At 38.9% G+C, this 14,646-nt stretch overlaps 1 protein-coding gene across 1 annotated transcript; it reads left to right on the top strand.

The window, feature by feature from the left end:
- Positions 1-208: 208 nt before the first annotated feature.
- On the top strand, positions 209-11,288 carry LOC133863479 (malate dehydrogenase [NADP], chloroplastic). The gene is made up of 14 exons (XM_062299422.1): positions 209-588; positions 671-764; positions 1,722-1,808; positions 2,479-2,563; positions 2,695-2,876; positions 2,994-3,064; positions 3,162-3,252; positions 3,354-3,428; positions 3,514-3,615; positions 3,738-3,860; positions 4,426-4,494; positions 4,644-4,712; positions 10,788-10,841; positions 10,948-11,288. The coding sequence occupies exons 1-14, from the start codon at positions 428-430 to the stop codon at positions 10,999-11,001; spliced, it is 1,317 nt and encodes a 438-aa protein (XP_062155406.1). The 5' UTR covers positions 209-427; the 3' UTR covers positions 11,002-11,288.
- The last annotated feature ends 3,358 nt before the right edge of the window (positions 11,289-14,646 follow it).

Below are 14,646 nucleotides of genomic sequence, written 5' to 3' on the forward strand. Positions count from 1 at the left end.
ACAAGAATTCTATTCAGAGCTCTCAAATACTTCCTTTTCTCTCAATTTTTGTTCGTCTTCTTTTTGTTGTTTTCATTCTAAAAGTCAACAAGAACCCTGTACTGTGAAAGTTCCCCCAACTGTAATTCCAGCCCACCAAAAGCCCAACCACGAAGAGATTTCCCGTCTCACAACTTTTTGACAAGTGTCATGTCTATGGCCTTATTTCAAAATCATCCTTTATTACTTTCTGTGTTCCACTGCCTCTGTTTCCTCTCCCACCTCTCTTCTCCCTCCAAATCCCACCCTCAACACCAAACCAGAGCTTCTCTCTCTCTCTCTCTCTCTCGGTAAAGAGAGCTTGTCAATCTGAACGAAAGCCTCTTTTTCTTTTTTCTCTAAAGCTTTCTTTCTCTCACTCTCTCGAAAAGTTTCTGTCTCTGCTGCCATGGCGGTGGCAGAGCTATCAGCTTCCTACACCAAGACCCACTTGAACTCAACCCAGCTCTCATTCTTGTCGACCCGTCTCCCCAATCACCGCCGCTGCGCTTTTCGACCGTTCCCTCGAACACGAAGCGCTGCCACCATCTCTTGCTCTGTTGCACCAAAGTAAGCTTCTTATCAATACCCACCAATTCTTTCCTGATACCATCGTTTACTCTCATGGTTTTGTTCTCTTGGTAATTCTCAGTCAAGTTCAAGCTCCGGCCGCAGTGGAAGCTGAGGACCCCAAGAACAAGTCCGAATGCTACGGTGTGTTCTGCCTCACCTATGATCTCAAGGCCGTAAGTTTTTATCCACAAAATTCTCGTCTTTTTATGCCAACCCAATGAGTTATCTTTAGTTTAAATCTAAATTTTTGAGTTATTTTATGTTTAGAGTTATCTTTAGTTTAAATCTAAATTTTTGAGTTATTTTATGTTTAGAAATAGTTTTGTGTTTTCATGTTGAGCTTCGGTGTCTAATATAAGTGCATTTATATTGTTTGTTAATATGTGTAGTCATAATTTTTTTCAGGCCTATATGGTAGTAATTTGTTTTAGTTTCTCTCTGTTAGATTATATTATATGTCGTTGTCCCACATGGGTTATTAGTGTGTATATCTGTGTTTACTAGCCTATATATATAGGCCCCTCATGTACAGTATTATGTGTGATTCAATATACAACCTTATTCCCGTTCCTGAAATATTCATTTGGTTCTGTTTTTAGTTTTCCGTTTTTGCCGTATTCAGGATTTACCTCTGTACTAATAATGAATGGCACTCACCGAGCGCTTCGTGTCCTATGTTTTTTTTTTTTTTTTTTTTTGGCTTTTCTTCTAATATGACTGCGGCGGTGAAAGGGCAAGGAATCCGCCATAAAGTGGAGAAATTATCCAAGAGATATTGTTGATGAAACTGAATCTCATTTCGTTTTACAGCATAGGCATAAATGACACCAAATTGATGATAAACTTAATAATGGTAAAACATTTAAATACGAAAATGATAAAACTGCTTTAAAAACACTCCAACTAATCTTTATTAATTGAAATCGTATTTTCTAACTCAACCACTAAACTTATCTCACCCTAAATCCATCCGTAACAACAGTGGTTGTGTAATTTTTGATGCACTGAATGTAATTTTTTGTTTTGATGCACTGTAGTATTATGTAATTTTGTGTGTGTGATAAACCTTTCTTCCTTTGTTTAATTCACATTCTCTACCTCTAACAATTTTTTTTCTTATGTGGTCCCAGGAAGAAGAGACGAAATCCTGGAAGAAATTAATTAATATTGCAGTCTCAGGTGCTGCTGGGATGATATCTAACCATCTACTTTTCAAAGTAAGGGTTTCTTAGATCCAAAGCTCAAAATAATTCCCTTTTTTTTTTGGTTTTTGGTTTTAAATTTTCCTGAACTCTTTATTGCATTTGAGTTGATATTGATCTGTAAGTCAACTTACATGTTCACAGGGATACATGGCAACTAAGCTTGCAGTTTGAACCATAAGTTTGAAATAAGAGCTCTGTTGTCTTTTTAAACTGAAGGCGCTTCCGGTCTATAGTAAAATGTGCCCCTATCTGTTGACCTAATATATAATACTTTCATTTTTTGTGAATAACCTCTTTAGCAATCCAGCATCACAGGCATGTAGCCAAAACTTAAAAGAAAAAAAAAAGTTGTTATACACGTATGTATTACATTAAGGGTTCTCTCATTTTTGGGTAATTGCTCTAAAGTTTCTAGGAATGGGGTTCAGTTGCTGATGACGGACAGTCTGATATACTATTAAAGTCTCTTCAACCTCTTATTGGTGCCTTCGTAAAACCAAAGAAATTGAATTACTCACTTCCATTTTCCACAGCATTCAAAGCACTAGAACAAGAGTTGCAAAAAAGAATGCTTTAGCTTTGGGAAAGAAGCTTTAAAAAAAGAGTCATAACAGAAGGAATAACCTTATAAATGAACGTTGTTTGCTTTCGACAGGGAATCTGACTTTCTTTGTTTTGCCAGCTTGCATCTGGTCAGGTTTTTGGTCCTGATCAACCTATTGCTTTGAAACTTTTGGGATCTGAAAGGTCATTCCAAGCTCTTGAAGGTCTGTTTCTTATATTAACATACACTGTGACTTAATTTCACAACTCATTGAGCAGCATTTGTTCCACCTAAAAATAAGTCCTTTAGAATGATGATTGGCGTATCTCCATCATGACGAGTTAATTCATGCAGGTGTCGCTATGGAATTGGAGGATTCCTTGTTTCCTTTGTTGAGGGAGGTTAGTATAAGCATTGATCCATATGAAGTGTTTCAAGATGTAGAATGGGCTCTTTTAATAGGAGCAAAGCCCCGAGGGCCTGGAATGGAACGAGCTGGTTTACTGGATTTAAATGGGCAGATTTTTGCTGAGCAGGTACCACTAATATTTGCATCTTGGTATGAATTATGATTGATATATATATATATTTTTAAATAATAATCAGCAATTTTGAGTCTATTCTGATATATTCTTTTTATTCTAACTTTATAGGGAAGGGCTCTCAATGCTGTTGCATCCCATAATGTCAAAGTGTTAGTTGTGGGCAACCCTTGTAACACTAAGTAAGAGGATTTATTTATTTATTTATTATGCTTGATGTACAAAAATTTGTTTTCCATATTGTGCCTGTAACTGCATTGTGTTTTCTTTTCCATGCAGTGCATTAATTTGTTTGAAAAATGCTCCAAACATACCCGCAAAAAATTTCCATGCTTTGACTCGATTAGATGAGAATAGAGCAAAATGTCAGGTAAAATTAGCTCATGACCATTTCTGCCATTGATTATATACTGTTCCGGCTGTCATGACAAGAAGGAATAATTATTCTAAATAATGGTACGATTTATGCAGCTGGCCCTCAAAGCAGGTGTATTCTATGATCAAGTGTCAAATATGACCATCTGGGGAAACCACTCAACCACTCAGGTCATTAAGAGGTTCTATTGTAAGAGCTTGCATGAAAAGAACCCCCACTCCTCTTCTAAAGAAACTTTATATTTAACTTTAGCAGGTTCCGGACTTTTTAAATGCTAGAATTAATGGCTTGCCTGTCAAAGAGATTATCAAGGATACCAAGTGGTTAGAGGAGGAGTTCACCGAAAAGGTCCAGAAGGTAGGCTTTGCAGAACAATAATTAGATAAGGATATGCACATAGTTTAATGAATCAGCAAAGTCTACTACTGAACCATGTGTGTTTCATCTTCAGATGCTAAAAAGTAAAATTTGATTTGCAGAGAGGTGGTGTGCTGATTGAAAAATGGGGAAGATCTTCAGCTGCATCTACTGCTGTGTCAATTGCTGATGCAATACGGTCTTTAGTTACTCCAACCCCTGAGGGTGATTGGTTTTCATCTGGAGTAATTATTTCACTTTTGTTTAATGTGCATGCATACAAATATATGCTTTTTTATGCTGTCAGTTTATTGAGAACCAAATCAGAAATTTCTGAGCAACCAGCCATATTGCCAGAGATCCAACAACTCCATCATGCTAATGTTGGAGTAAAGACTTCGGCATAATCTATGTGATGGAAAAACAGAACGGACCTTTGGAAATCATTTAATTACTCTCAAAAAATTTCTTTGTATAACATTGTCTCCCTTTTCTTTGCTATTTGTCCCAAAAAAGAGCCCCATGTTTTCTAATGAATGAAAAGCAACAGCTTAATAGGAGAAGCCATCAATCAGTAATCATAGGTGTCAAATTCATGCCTAGTAATTTTGTGGTGACTCAAAGAATAATTTTACTATCAACGACAGTGGTTTTCTGAAGTGAATCTGTAAGTTGAATGCTACTTACCACTAGCAGGTAGTTTAACTTCAGTACAACCATACAATCAAGAACTACCTTAATCATGTTTCTTGATGCACAAGTTAAGCACTGGGTTTGGTTTCCAGTATCATAATTACAACGCCATTGTAGGTTTATACCACTGGAAATCCTTACGGAATAGCAGAGGATATTGTTTTCAGTATGCCATGCAGATCAAAAGTAAGTTTGGATCAGAGTTCTTATTTCTATACTGTTCAATTGGCTTTACCCTAATATATATATATATATATATATATATATATATATATATATATATATATACTGTTTAATTGGCTTTACCCTAATAAGTTATCCTCCCCATTCTCCAGGGAGATGGTGATTATGAACTTGTCAAGGATGTAATATTTGATGACTACCTTCTCAAGAGAATAACCAAGGTGAGGTATCTTCTCATCGACTATGGTGAAAAGAAGAAAACATCCATTCTTTTCAATGGAAGTTGAAGGAACAATCGGATGATATCTTTTTTTTATTTTTTATTTTTTATAAGTAAAGTATATTCAAGAAACGCAAAGGGGCGTAGCCCATAGTATACAGGACGTATACAAGAAACCCCTAATTCAAAGAAAAAAGAGAGCACCTATCTATAAATTCAAAATAAGAACACTCATGTATAAACTGAAATTTCTCTGTCCACATAAACAATGTTTGTAGCATCATTTTCTTCAAGTTCATCAAGTCAGTCTCACAATCTTTAAAACAGCGTGCATTTCATTCTCTCCAAACACCACATCAAACACAATGGAATCATGCGCCAAATCGGTATCAACGTCCGATTGCCCTTTTGCCCCCTCCAACTCCCCAACATATCTTTCATTGACCGCGGCATTACCCACTCCACCCCAAACATTTGCAATATCGTCCTCCACAATTCTGTAGCAACCATACAATGCAGAAACAAATGGTCTATGGACTCTCTAGAAATCTTACACATGTAGCATCACTCTATCACAATAATGTTTTTCTTTCGTAAATTATTCAAAGTTAAGATTTTTCCCAAAGCCGCTGTCCACTCAAAGAAAGCCACTCTCGGGGGGACCATAACTTTTCAAATACTTCTCCACGAAAATGACGACGGCATAGGACTAGATAAAACCTTATAATAAGACTTTACCTCAAATGATTTCTTACGCGTTGGAATCCAACACATTTTATCCTCTCCCTCACTTCTAACTTTAAGAGTGTACAACATCTCAAAAAATCTACTAACCGCTTCCACCTCCTAATCATGAACTAGGCGAGAAAACAAAATATTCCACAGAATTGTCCCATTTTGTCTCTGCATATTCTCCTCTACCCATGCATTCTTGCCACTAGCAATGAGAAACAACTCTGAAAAAAGAGTCTTCAAAGGAATCTCCCCACACCACACATCATGCCAAAATGGAACTTTCGAACCGTTTCCGACCTCATATCTCACATGAGTAGCAAAATAATCCCATCCCCTCCTAATACACTTCCAAACTCCAACCCCAAAAGAACCCCCAACCTCCTTAGAGCACCAACCACCTCTCATACTTCCATATTTGAAATCCACTACCTTTCTCCAAATAGCATCCCTTTCCAAAGCATATCTCTATAACCATTTACCCATCAAAGCTCTATTGAACATAACCATATTTCTTACTCCTAGTCCCCCTGAAACCTTTGAAGAACAAATCGTATGCCAATTATCCAAATGAAATTTAAATTCGTCTCCAATACCACCCGAAAAGAAGTCTCTCTGAAATTTTTCCAAACGCTTTGCCACTCCCACTGGAATAGGGAAGAGAAACAAAAAATATGTAGGTAAACTAGAAATGGTACTATTTATCAAAGTTGACCTCCCACCCTTAGATAAACACAACCTCTTCCACCCCGCTAATCTAGCTTCCATCTTCTTAATAATGCTATTCCACATATGAGCGTCTTTATACTTAGCACCCAACGAAAGACCCAAATACTTTAAAGGAAGCGAAGCCACACCACACCCAAGAATACTAGCCAACTCCTCCACATCTCCTACCTCACCTACCGGAACAATCTCAGATTTAGACATTTATTCTCAAACCCGAGGCTGCCTCAAAACATAGTAGCAAACACCTCAAGTCTCGGAGCTGGTCAGCAATAGGATCATAAAAGATCAGCGTATCATCTGCAAATAATAGATGGGTAACCATCATAGCATCTTGCGTAGTAGAACCCACTAAGAACCCCAATAGACGCCCACTGTCCACCGTCGCATATATCATCCGACAGAAAGCCTCAATTACTAGCACAAACAGAAGCGGAGACAAAGGATCCCCTTGATGAAGACCCCGTGAGCTACGAAAAAACCCTGAAGGCGACCCATTGATATTTATGGAAAAACACAGTAGAAATACAATGAGCAATCCAGCCACACCATCTCTCCCCAAAGCCACATCTCTTCAATAAATACAGCAAAAACTCCCAATTTACATGATCATACGCCTTCTCTAAATCCAACTTATAAATAATGCCCGGAGTTCCAGATCGAATCTTGCTATCCACACATTCATTGGCCACCAAAACAGAATCCAGAATTTGCCTCCCCTTGATAAAAGCAGTCTGAGAATGGGAAACAACCTTCCCCAACACTGACTTCAACCTATTTGCCAGGACCTTAACACAAAGGTAGCGTTAAGGCTCTTCTCGAACTTTTCACTGGTTTGAAACTCCTTTAACACTGCAATAATATCAGTCTTCAAGATCTCCCAACACTTCTGAAAGAATGCCATAGTGAAACCATCAGGCCCAGGGGCCTTATTGCCTTTGAAATTCTTTATTACCCTCCAAATTTTATCTTCCTCAAACTCATGTTCCATCCATATTTTATCCTCTTCATCAATGGAAAGAAATAATAAATCATCTACCCTTCGTCTCCACTGATATTGCTCACTATACAGCTTTTTATAGAACTCCACAATGTGATCCTATTTGCTAGGACCTTTGAGATGATTTTATACATTCCACCTATTAAACTGATAGGTCGAAAATCCTTGATATCCACCGCTCCGGCTTTCTTTGGAATCAACGACACTGATATTGCTCACTATACAGCTTTTTATAGAACTCCACAATGTGATCCTGGATAACTATCCTGTCATCCGTCAATTGTCCATCCACCACTAGAGCCTCAATCGCATTATGTCTTCTATGTGAGTTTGCCAGTCGGTGGAAGAATTTTGTATTACTGTCACCCTCTTTTATGCCCTAGATTTCTATCTCTAATTCATTTCTTCAAGAAGAACATGCCGCTCTAAATTTCTAGAAGAATCCTCTGTCTTTAACTTTTCATCTTCAGATAACGGCCTCTCCTCTGCAATCAAATCCAGCTCACACAGATCCTTGTCCAACTTCATTTTATGAACCCTACATTCCTAAACACCTCCTCATTCCATTGTTTCAAGTCAGTTTTCAATGCTTTTAACTTACTAGCAAACACAAAGCTAGACGTACCTTCATACATATAACTGTATAAGATTCCCACCATCGCTTCACCTGCTCCTCAAAACCTTTCGCTTGCAACCACATATTTTCAAATTTAAATGACCTCCTACCTCGTCTCTCGACTCCACAATCCGAAAGCAATGGATAATGATCCAAAAGAATACGAGGCAGACGTCTTTGAGACACCTCTGGAAAATATTCTTCCCATTCTATAGATAGCAAAAATCTATCAATTCTGGACAACGTGCAGCAATTTGACCAAGTGGATCTCCCTCCGACTAAAGGAATATCGATGAGACCCTAATCAAAAATAAACTCAGAAAACTCACCCATAGCCTGAGATGATCTCGCTTCCCCATAGGCATCTCCCAAATATTCCTCAAACCTGCCAACTCATCCCAAAGCCCTCTCCTATCACCATCATCTTTTGGTCCATAAACACGCGCAAAACCCCATTCAAAATTTATTGACACACTCCGGAATGCACATGCTACCACATACCTTCCCACATACTCTTCAATCTTCTCGACAACTCTTCTATCCCACATTAACAAGATGCCTCTTGAAGCCCTTCTAGAACCCAAATTCACCCAATCCACATAAACACATCCCCAAACACTATAGACCACATCCCTACTAATTACTTCCATTTTTGTCTCTTGTAAGCACACAGTATCTGCCTTCCATTCCTTCAACAACCCCCTAAACTTCGTTCTTTTTTCAAGCTCATTCATGCCTCGCACATTCTACGAAATAATCTTTGGCTTCAACATTAACAATTGCCAACCCTCCCCTTCCTAGACATCCTAGACGACTGACCTCCTTTCCCATCATAGTTCACCGAACATTCTAAGCTTTTCACTTCACGTTGTCTACGGTTCCCAAATTTAGCACTCAAATTTTTGTCATGCCTCCCCCTATCGGAATACCGATGTGTTTCAATATCATTAAACAAATCCATCAACTTCTCTTCAAAGCCTGGACAAGACATTCCTACAACTTTACAAAAACCTCTAACTCTCTCAACCACCCATTCTGTGGACATAGGGTCAACTCCTAATTGTTCCTACAATACTGCCAAAGGTTGTAGATCTAGCATCTCACTTCCCCCAAAAGCATCTTTTGTCCGGGTCACCAAAGCTAAAATATTATCCCTCTCACCATCCTCCCGAAATTCATTTTCACACCCTACATAATCCTTTAACTCTTTCTCACACTCCACTAATTCCGCCACTTCCCCGATAATTTCCTGCACTTTAACTCCCTTACTCGGGGCTTCTATCACTCCCAAACCAAAATCAATTTCTACCTTCCTCGGACCCTTATTCTCCTGATCACCCTCATCCCTATCCTCTCCTTCGCTCAAAACAGAAACCAGCTGGTACTTACCCGCAGCGCCAGTCTCACCTCCTTCGTGAATCTGCTCCTCCAACTTCTCTATTTCCGCCACTCCAGGACTTGTACATAAGGAATCTTGGGTCTCATGCAGTATAATCTCCTCCCTAGCCTTCCTCAAGCCCCCAGTGACCCCATCGATACCCTCTGATTCAACCCCCTTTTTTTCCATCATCTTCGCCAGTCGCACAACACTATTCCCCAACATTCCAGACCCAGTATCGGTAAGCTTTGGTTTGGGAACCACCTCCAGCCTCGTCATCGGCGTCTTCTAACCTTTCTCGACCGTTTCAGCCAACGTCTCAGTCGTCGCTCCAGTCTGTACCACCTGCCTAGGCTGATTCTGGCGACTATAAGTGATCGCCGAATTTCCACAGTTGTCCTGGTGGGTTGCTTCTTTTCCTTTAGCCTTCCGCTCAATTTGGTCTTGCTTCTTGAGGCCCAATCCTTCCGAATCCTCTTTGTTGTCTGTTTGACTTTGTCTTGGGCTATCGGTGGGCTTGGCCTCATACCTCCGCAGGCCCAATTCGAGCAAACCTAGCCATCTGGTAGCTTCTTCTCGAATAGATACCAGCATTTGTTTAAAATTTGCCAGCTGTAGTTGCCTCTCCTCAGAGCCATTTAACATGAATTGCGCGCCAGCAATCTCCATGCGATCTTCTTCCGCCAAATCCGTCCCCTTCTTTTCCGTTCTTGCCATAATCGACATAGGTTGCTCTTCGAAAATTTCCAAAGTGCCCCTGCTTGATTCTCCTTTTTCCAGCTCATGGCCTTGCCCTACCAACACCGCCGCAAATGTTCGGCTGTCGTGGATCGCCGGTTTCGTCACCATCGTCGGAACAATTGGTAACTTTCCGCCTATTTTCCCCCAGTGGCTTTCTTCTCAAAATATTTCTGTAACTGCCTCAATTGTGCAAGACAATTGGCCCAGCCGCTACCTTCTTGTCCCTCTGATAAAATCACGAACGTCCGTTGACCACCATTGCCATATTCCGACAGCTCCAGAAATCTACCATGAGCATTTCCTCTTTGTTGCAAGATATGCACCATAGAACCCACCCGGAAAGTATTGCAAAAGTCTTGTATCTCCCCGCCCTGCCTCAACTCCTCCATTGATCTCCTAAACCATCCTACGCTTAACTTGTTCAAGAAGACTGCCTTGAAGAAACCTTTGCTCCACTCTGCTAACCTTATGCCATCCCCAACACAAACTCAGATTGAATTTCAAAGGATTTCGCCTCAACGTAGAAATATCCGACATAACCCAGGGGAAAAACTGATAAAACTCCTACTCTGCACTCCTCACGCGCCTCCGCAACTTCTCACGAGCTACTCATGAGAGCAGAGAGAGTTCTAGAAGAATTCTTTTTTTTTTTTTTCTCTATTAATCCTGTACATACGAATGATTGAAAAAATCATCACCTTGGAAGTGGTGTTAATTACGCATGCTTCTAAGTGAACTCTTATTTATATAGAAGACAAAAGAATACTTGCCCAGTGTGAAATTCAACACAAGATGAAAGGAGTTCCTTTTCCTGTAATGTCCCCAGTTAGTATTAGCATCCACTAATCTACTTTTTCCATTTCTTGTCACAATTGTTTTGCAGACTGAAGCTGAACTGCTAGCTGAGAAGAGATGCGTTGCCCACCTTATAGGGGAGGTAAATGTTGTAATTTTCTCATCATTGCTTCCTTCTGCCAATATAAGAGTCATCTTTATATGCTCTGCCCTTATTTTTCATTCGTTATTTATCTTTTATTTTCCAGGGAGTCGCTTTCTGTGATCTACCCGAGGATACGATGCTTCCCGGAGAGATGTAACACTTCGATACTGTTTTTTATTCTGAAGAATGCATATGAAAGCTACCACAATACTGTCCGGAGAGATTCTAGATATCAAAATTAAAATTATAATATTATTTATGTAAAATATGTTTGCAAAATAATTTTGGCAGGCAGTAAAAATGATTTAGTGTTGAGCCACTTGTTGAATTTTGAAGTTATGCCTTCGGCTTAGAGCTATTAAGTTGATGCCTACTAGTTGCTCTAAGTAATTGTATTGTGTACTTTGATAAGTTAATTTTATATTCTTTGAGTGCTGTGTATTACTCTTCAATATCCATTGCTTAAACTCAACCTTGAAAAACCAGCAATAATGATTATCCATGAATCACAATTGCACTTAAACGGTGTAGAATCTTATATTTGCTTCTTGTTGTTGCCTTACCATAATGTGGTGTAGGCTGATATATATATAAAATATTCAGTTATACAAGAGTTTTGAGATAACTATACAATCAAATTATATATTTGAATTTACAGGATAATAGGTCATTCAGTTTCATTTGAATCTCAATCTTGATCTTGAGTGTGATTTGAATTCTCGGTTGTCCAGGGCATCGACGAGGGCCTGAAACTTCTGAAAATAGTCAGCAATATTGGAGTTTCCTTTCTTCAAGAAGGCTAGCTGAAAATGAACTTGCATGGTGCGAGCTTTGTTGTGAGAGATGAAGAGAGTCTCAAAGAGTAGTCCATGCGGCTTTAGAAGTGGTGCACCGTGTGACATGCGTGAGCATTTTTTCGGTGAGCAGAATTGATGGCTCCAAGAATAATCGGATCTTCCATGGTCCAGTGAAGAAATGCTGGATTTGGTTGGGTAGAGGTAATACCATCAGTGGTTGAGGTGATAGTTGGAGGTGGGCATGGGAAGGATACATCAACATAACCATATACATTTCCACCTTTGAGGCAGCCAAATAGGATAGGTGTCCTGTGTGAGTTTGATAGGATTATAATTGGAGAAGGTAACCAGGGGAAGGGTTTGGTAGTGGGTGGAAACTAGAGCAGGCGGAGGAAGAGGGGCTGGAATCAGTGGTGGGTTGGAGGCCGGAGCAAAAGGGGGAACAGAAACTGAGTCAAGGATCGAGTTAGGAGCAGACATGGTGAAGAACTGAAAACTGAAAATAATAATAATAATAATAATAATAATAATAATAATAATAATTTGGACGTTAGTCACTAGGGCTCTGATACAATGTAGAATCTTATATTTGCTTCTTGTTGTTGTCTTACCATAATGTGGTGTAGGCTGATGTATATATAGAATATTCAATTATACAAGAGTTTTGAAATAACTATACAATCAAACTATATATTTGAATTTACATGATAATAGGTCATTCAGTTTCATTTGAATCTTTATCTTGATGGATACGGTGACTTAGACTGGGCTCTGCCCCAGCCCATGAAGGGGGTTCGGCCCACGATGAAAATAAGTGGATGGTTTCAAGTGAAAAAAAGGTTATGCATTCGTCAAGGTTTTCTTGGCTTCTTACATTTGCATAGCATTCTTCTAATTAGTAAACGCTTCAAATTATATTTTATTTTATTTTTTAGTAAAGGTGTTTGGCTCAAAATTAAATAATTACTTCGGTTTTAAAAAGTATCACAAATGTTACATGTTGACAATTTATAAATTCATATTGTACTTCAGTTTAATGGTCTGCTGCTTCAATTTGTATGTCACTGCCACATGTCTCATATGTTATTATGTCATATTACTATTATTTTTTAAAAAATAAAAGAAAGAAAATAAAGGAGGCAGTTAAGCCACTCCTATGACCATCCGAACTATCCCTATGTCAATTGGAAGTGATTCGACCACCCCAAATAATCAAATTAAGATAGTTGAAACCGAGTCTGGCCATTTGAAGGCTGCTTAACCACCCTGTTTTCTATATTCATAATGCAAATCTTAGAAAAACTCACCAAATCCTACTGTTAAGGCTCGTGTTCACAATATATTCAATTAAAAACATTTTTAAAATCTGACTTCTAGCCTCCATCAATGGAATATTTGAAGAAGCCCAGGTTTGACAAATGTTATGGTTACATTTCACTCTTTAACCCTTGATTTCCAAATTCCATAAACAAATTAAGACTACCACTAGGTAGGTAGGTTTCTGAATACAATTAAAGTTGTGTTGATTTCAGTGTAAAACGTTTTCAGTATTTTCGAGCCTTTGACTGCATTTGAAAAACCTAAATCAATGTTTTTCAATCAATTGTAAAATAATCTGGACTGGCAGGATGGCTTGTATACTGTTATTTATTTTTATTTTGTGGAGTGGTTAGTATTCTTACTAAAAACCATGGATGATTTTGATGTGTTTAGAGCTTACCCAGACCAATTGCAGTACATATCAAGACATGAGTGAATAGAGGAACCTGTTGTGGAAGTTGCTTTAGCAAAAACAATGAGATCATCTTAAAAAAGTAAGTGAGTTATTGCGGGGCATTTTCTAGCAAAGTCCAAGAGATTCATCTTTGAAATAGCCGAGTGAGAACTTCAATGCTTTTAGTATAGTTTCTGGATTGGTGATGTATGCCTTTTATGGTGCTTTCTTTGAGAGCTGCATGTATAAATTAGTTTCTTAAGACAATTCGTATGGAATAGCAAAAGCACAATAATCAACCTATTTTTCATACCTGGGTATGTGTCTATTTATAGGCAGAGAGTTCTGTTCAACTTGGATTGTTCCTGATTTGAATTTGAATATTTTTCTTATCCCAAATCGTGTTGGATAAGAGCTAATTCATGAGAATCCGGGATTGGGACCTTGCAACGATTTTCCCTGGGATCTTGAGGTGGATTCTCCCCACGAATCCCTCCTAGCATATCGGGATAAGGATCCCATATGTCCTTTATCCCGGTCACCTCTTCGTAGTCTCAGAATGCACCTTTCTCGGGACCTATCTGGACTGGGTTGTACTGAAAAAGTTCTTTCCGTTGTCCCGGGATATTACTATTCAAGACTAACTTGCAATATACTCATCGGCCATGGTATCTCGAGACATATCTACCTCTAGGGTGACCCGGTACAAGTATTTTTCGTGGTGGTCTCAGGATACGGCAGTCCCGGAATATCCTCTATCCGAGGTTGGTGAGCATCGAGTTAAAGATGTTTATAGATAAATTGTGTCCTCATGAGCTTCAGGTGATTAAAAAGTCTTCATGGGCCTGTGCAGACCCTTCAGCCTATAACTTCGGAATGGGCTGGTCTCGGTGAGATTATTTCCCAACAAGTACCTAGGATAAAAAGAAAGGAGAAAGAGGGCCTCTTTGACGTACGACTTGGAGGGAGATCATTCATATCTTTCGAGATCCACCCTACAGTATGGGGTCTAAAGGACTACCATTTATAAGGACAGAAAAAGATGGAGAAGTGATGCAGATACAAATTTATCCGATTGGGGTGGAAGCCCAATTTGTTCAAAATAGGCAGCAGAAAATCTCATTCCGTCGTATCAAAAGCTTTTTCCATATTAATCTTTATAGCCATTTAACCTCCTCTTCCTTTTTGGACTTGATAATATGTAGAAGTTCATGTGCAAGAATAGAGTTGTCTGGAATGTTTCTCGCAGGAACAAAAGCTGATTGAAGTGGTGAAATAAATTTGGGTATCA

This window comes from Alnus glutinosa, chromosome 3 (assembly GCF_958979055.1).
Source record: "Alnus glutinosa chromosome 3, dhAlnGlut1.1, whole genome shotgun sequence".
NCBI lineage: Eukaryota > Viridiplantae > Streptophyta > Magnoliopsida > Fagales > Betulaceae > Alnus > Alnus glutinosa.

Coding starts and splice junctions, on each gene's coding strand:
- LOC133863479 (XM_062299422.1), top strand. CDS start 428: ATGGCGGTGGCAGAGCTATCAGCTTCCTACACCAAGACCCACTTGAAC. Junction 1,809..2,478: donor CTAACCATCTACTTTTCAAA/GTAAGGGTTTCT, acceptor TTGTTTTGCCAG/CTTGCATCTGGTCAGGTTTT. Junction 2,564..2,694: donor GTCATTCCAAGCTCTTGAAG/GTCTGTTTCTTA, acceptor TAATTCATGCAG/GTGTCGCTATGGAATTGGAG.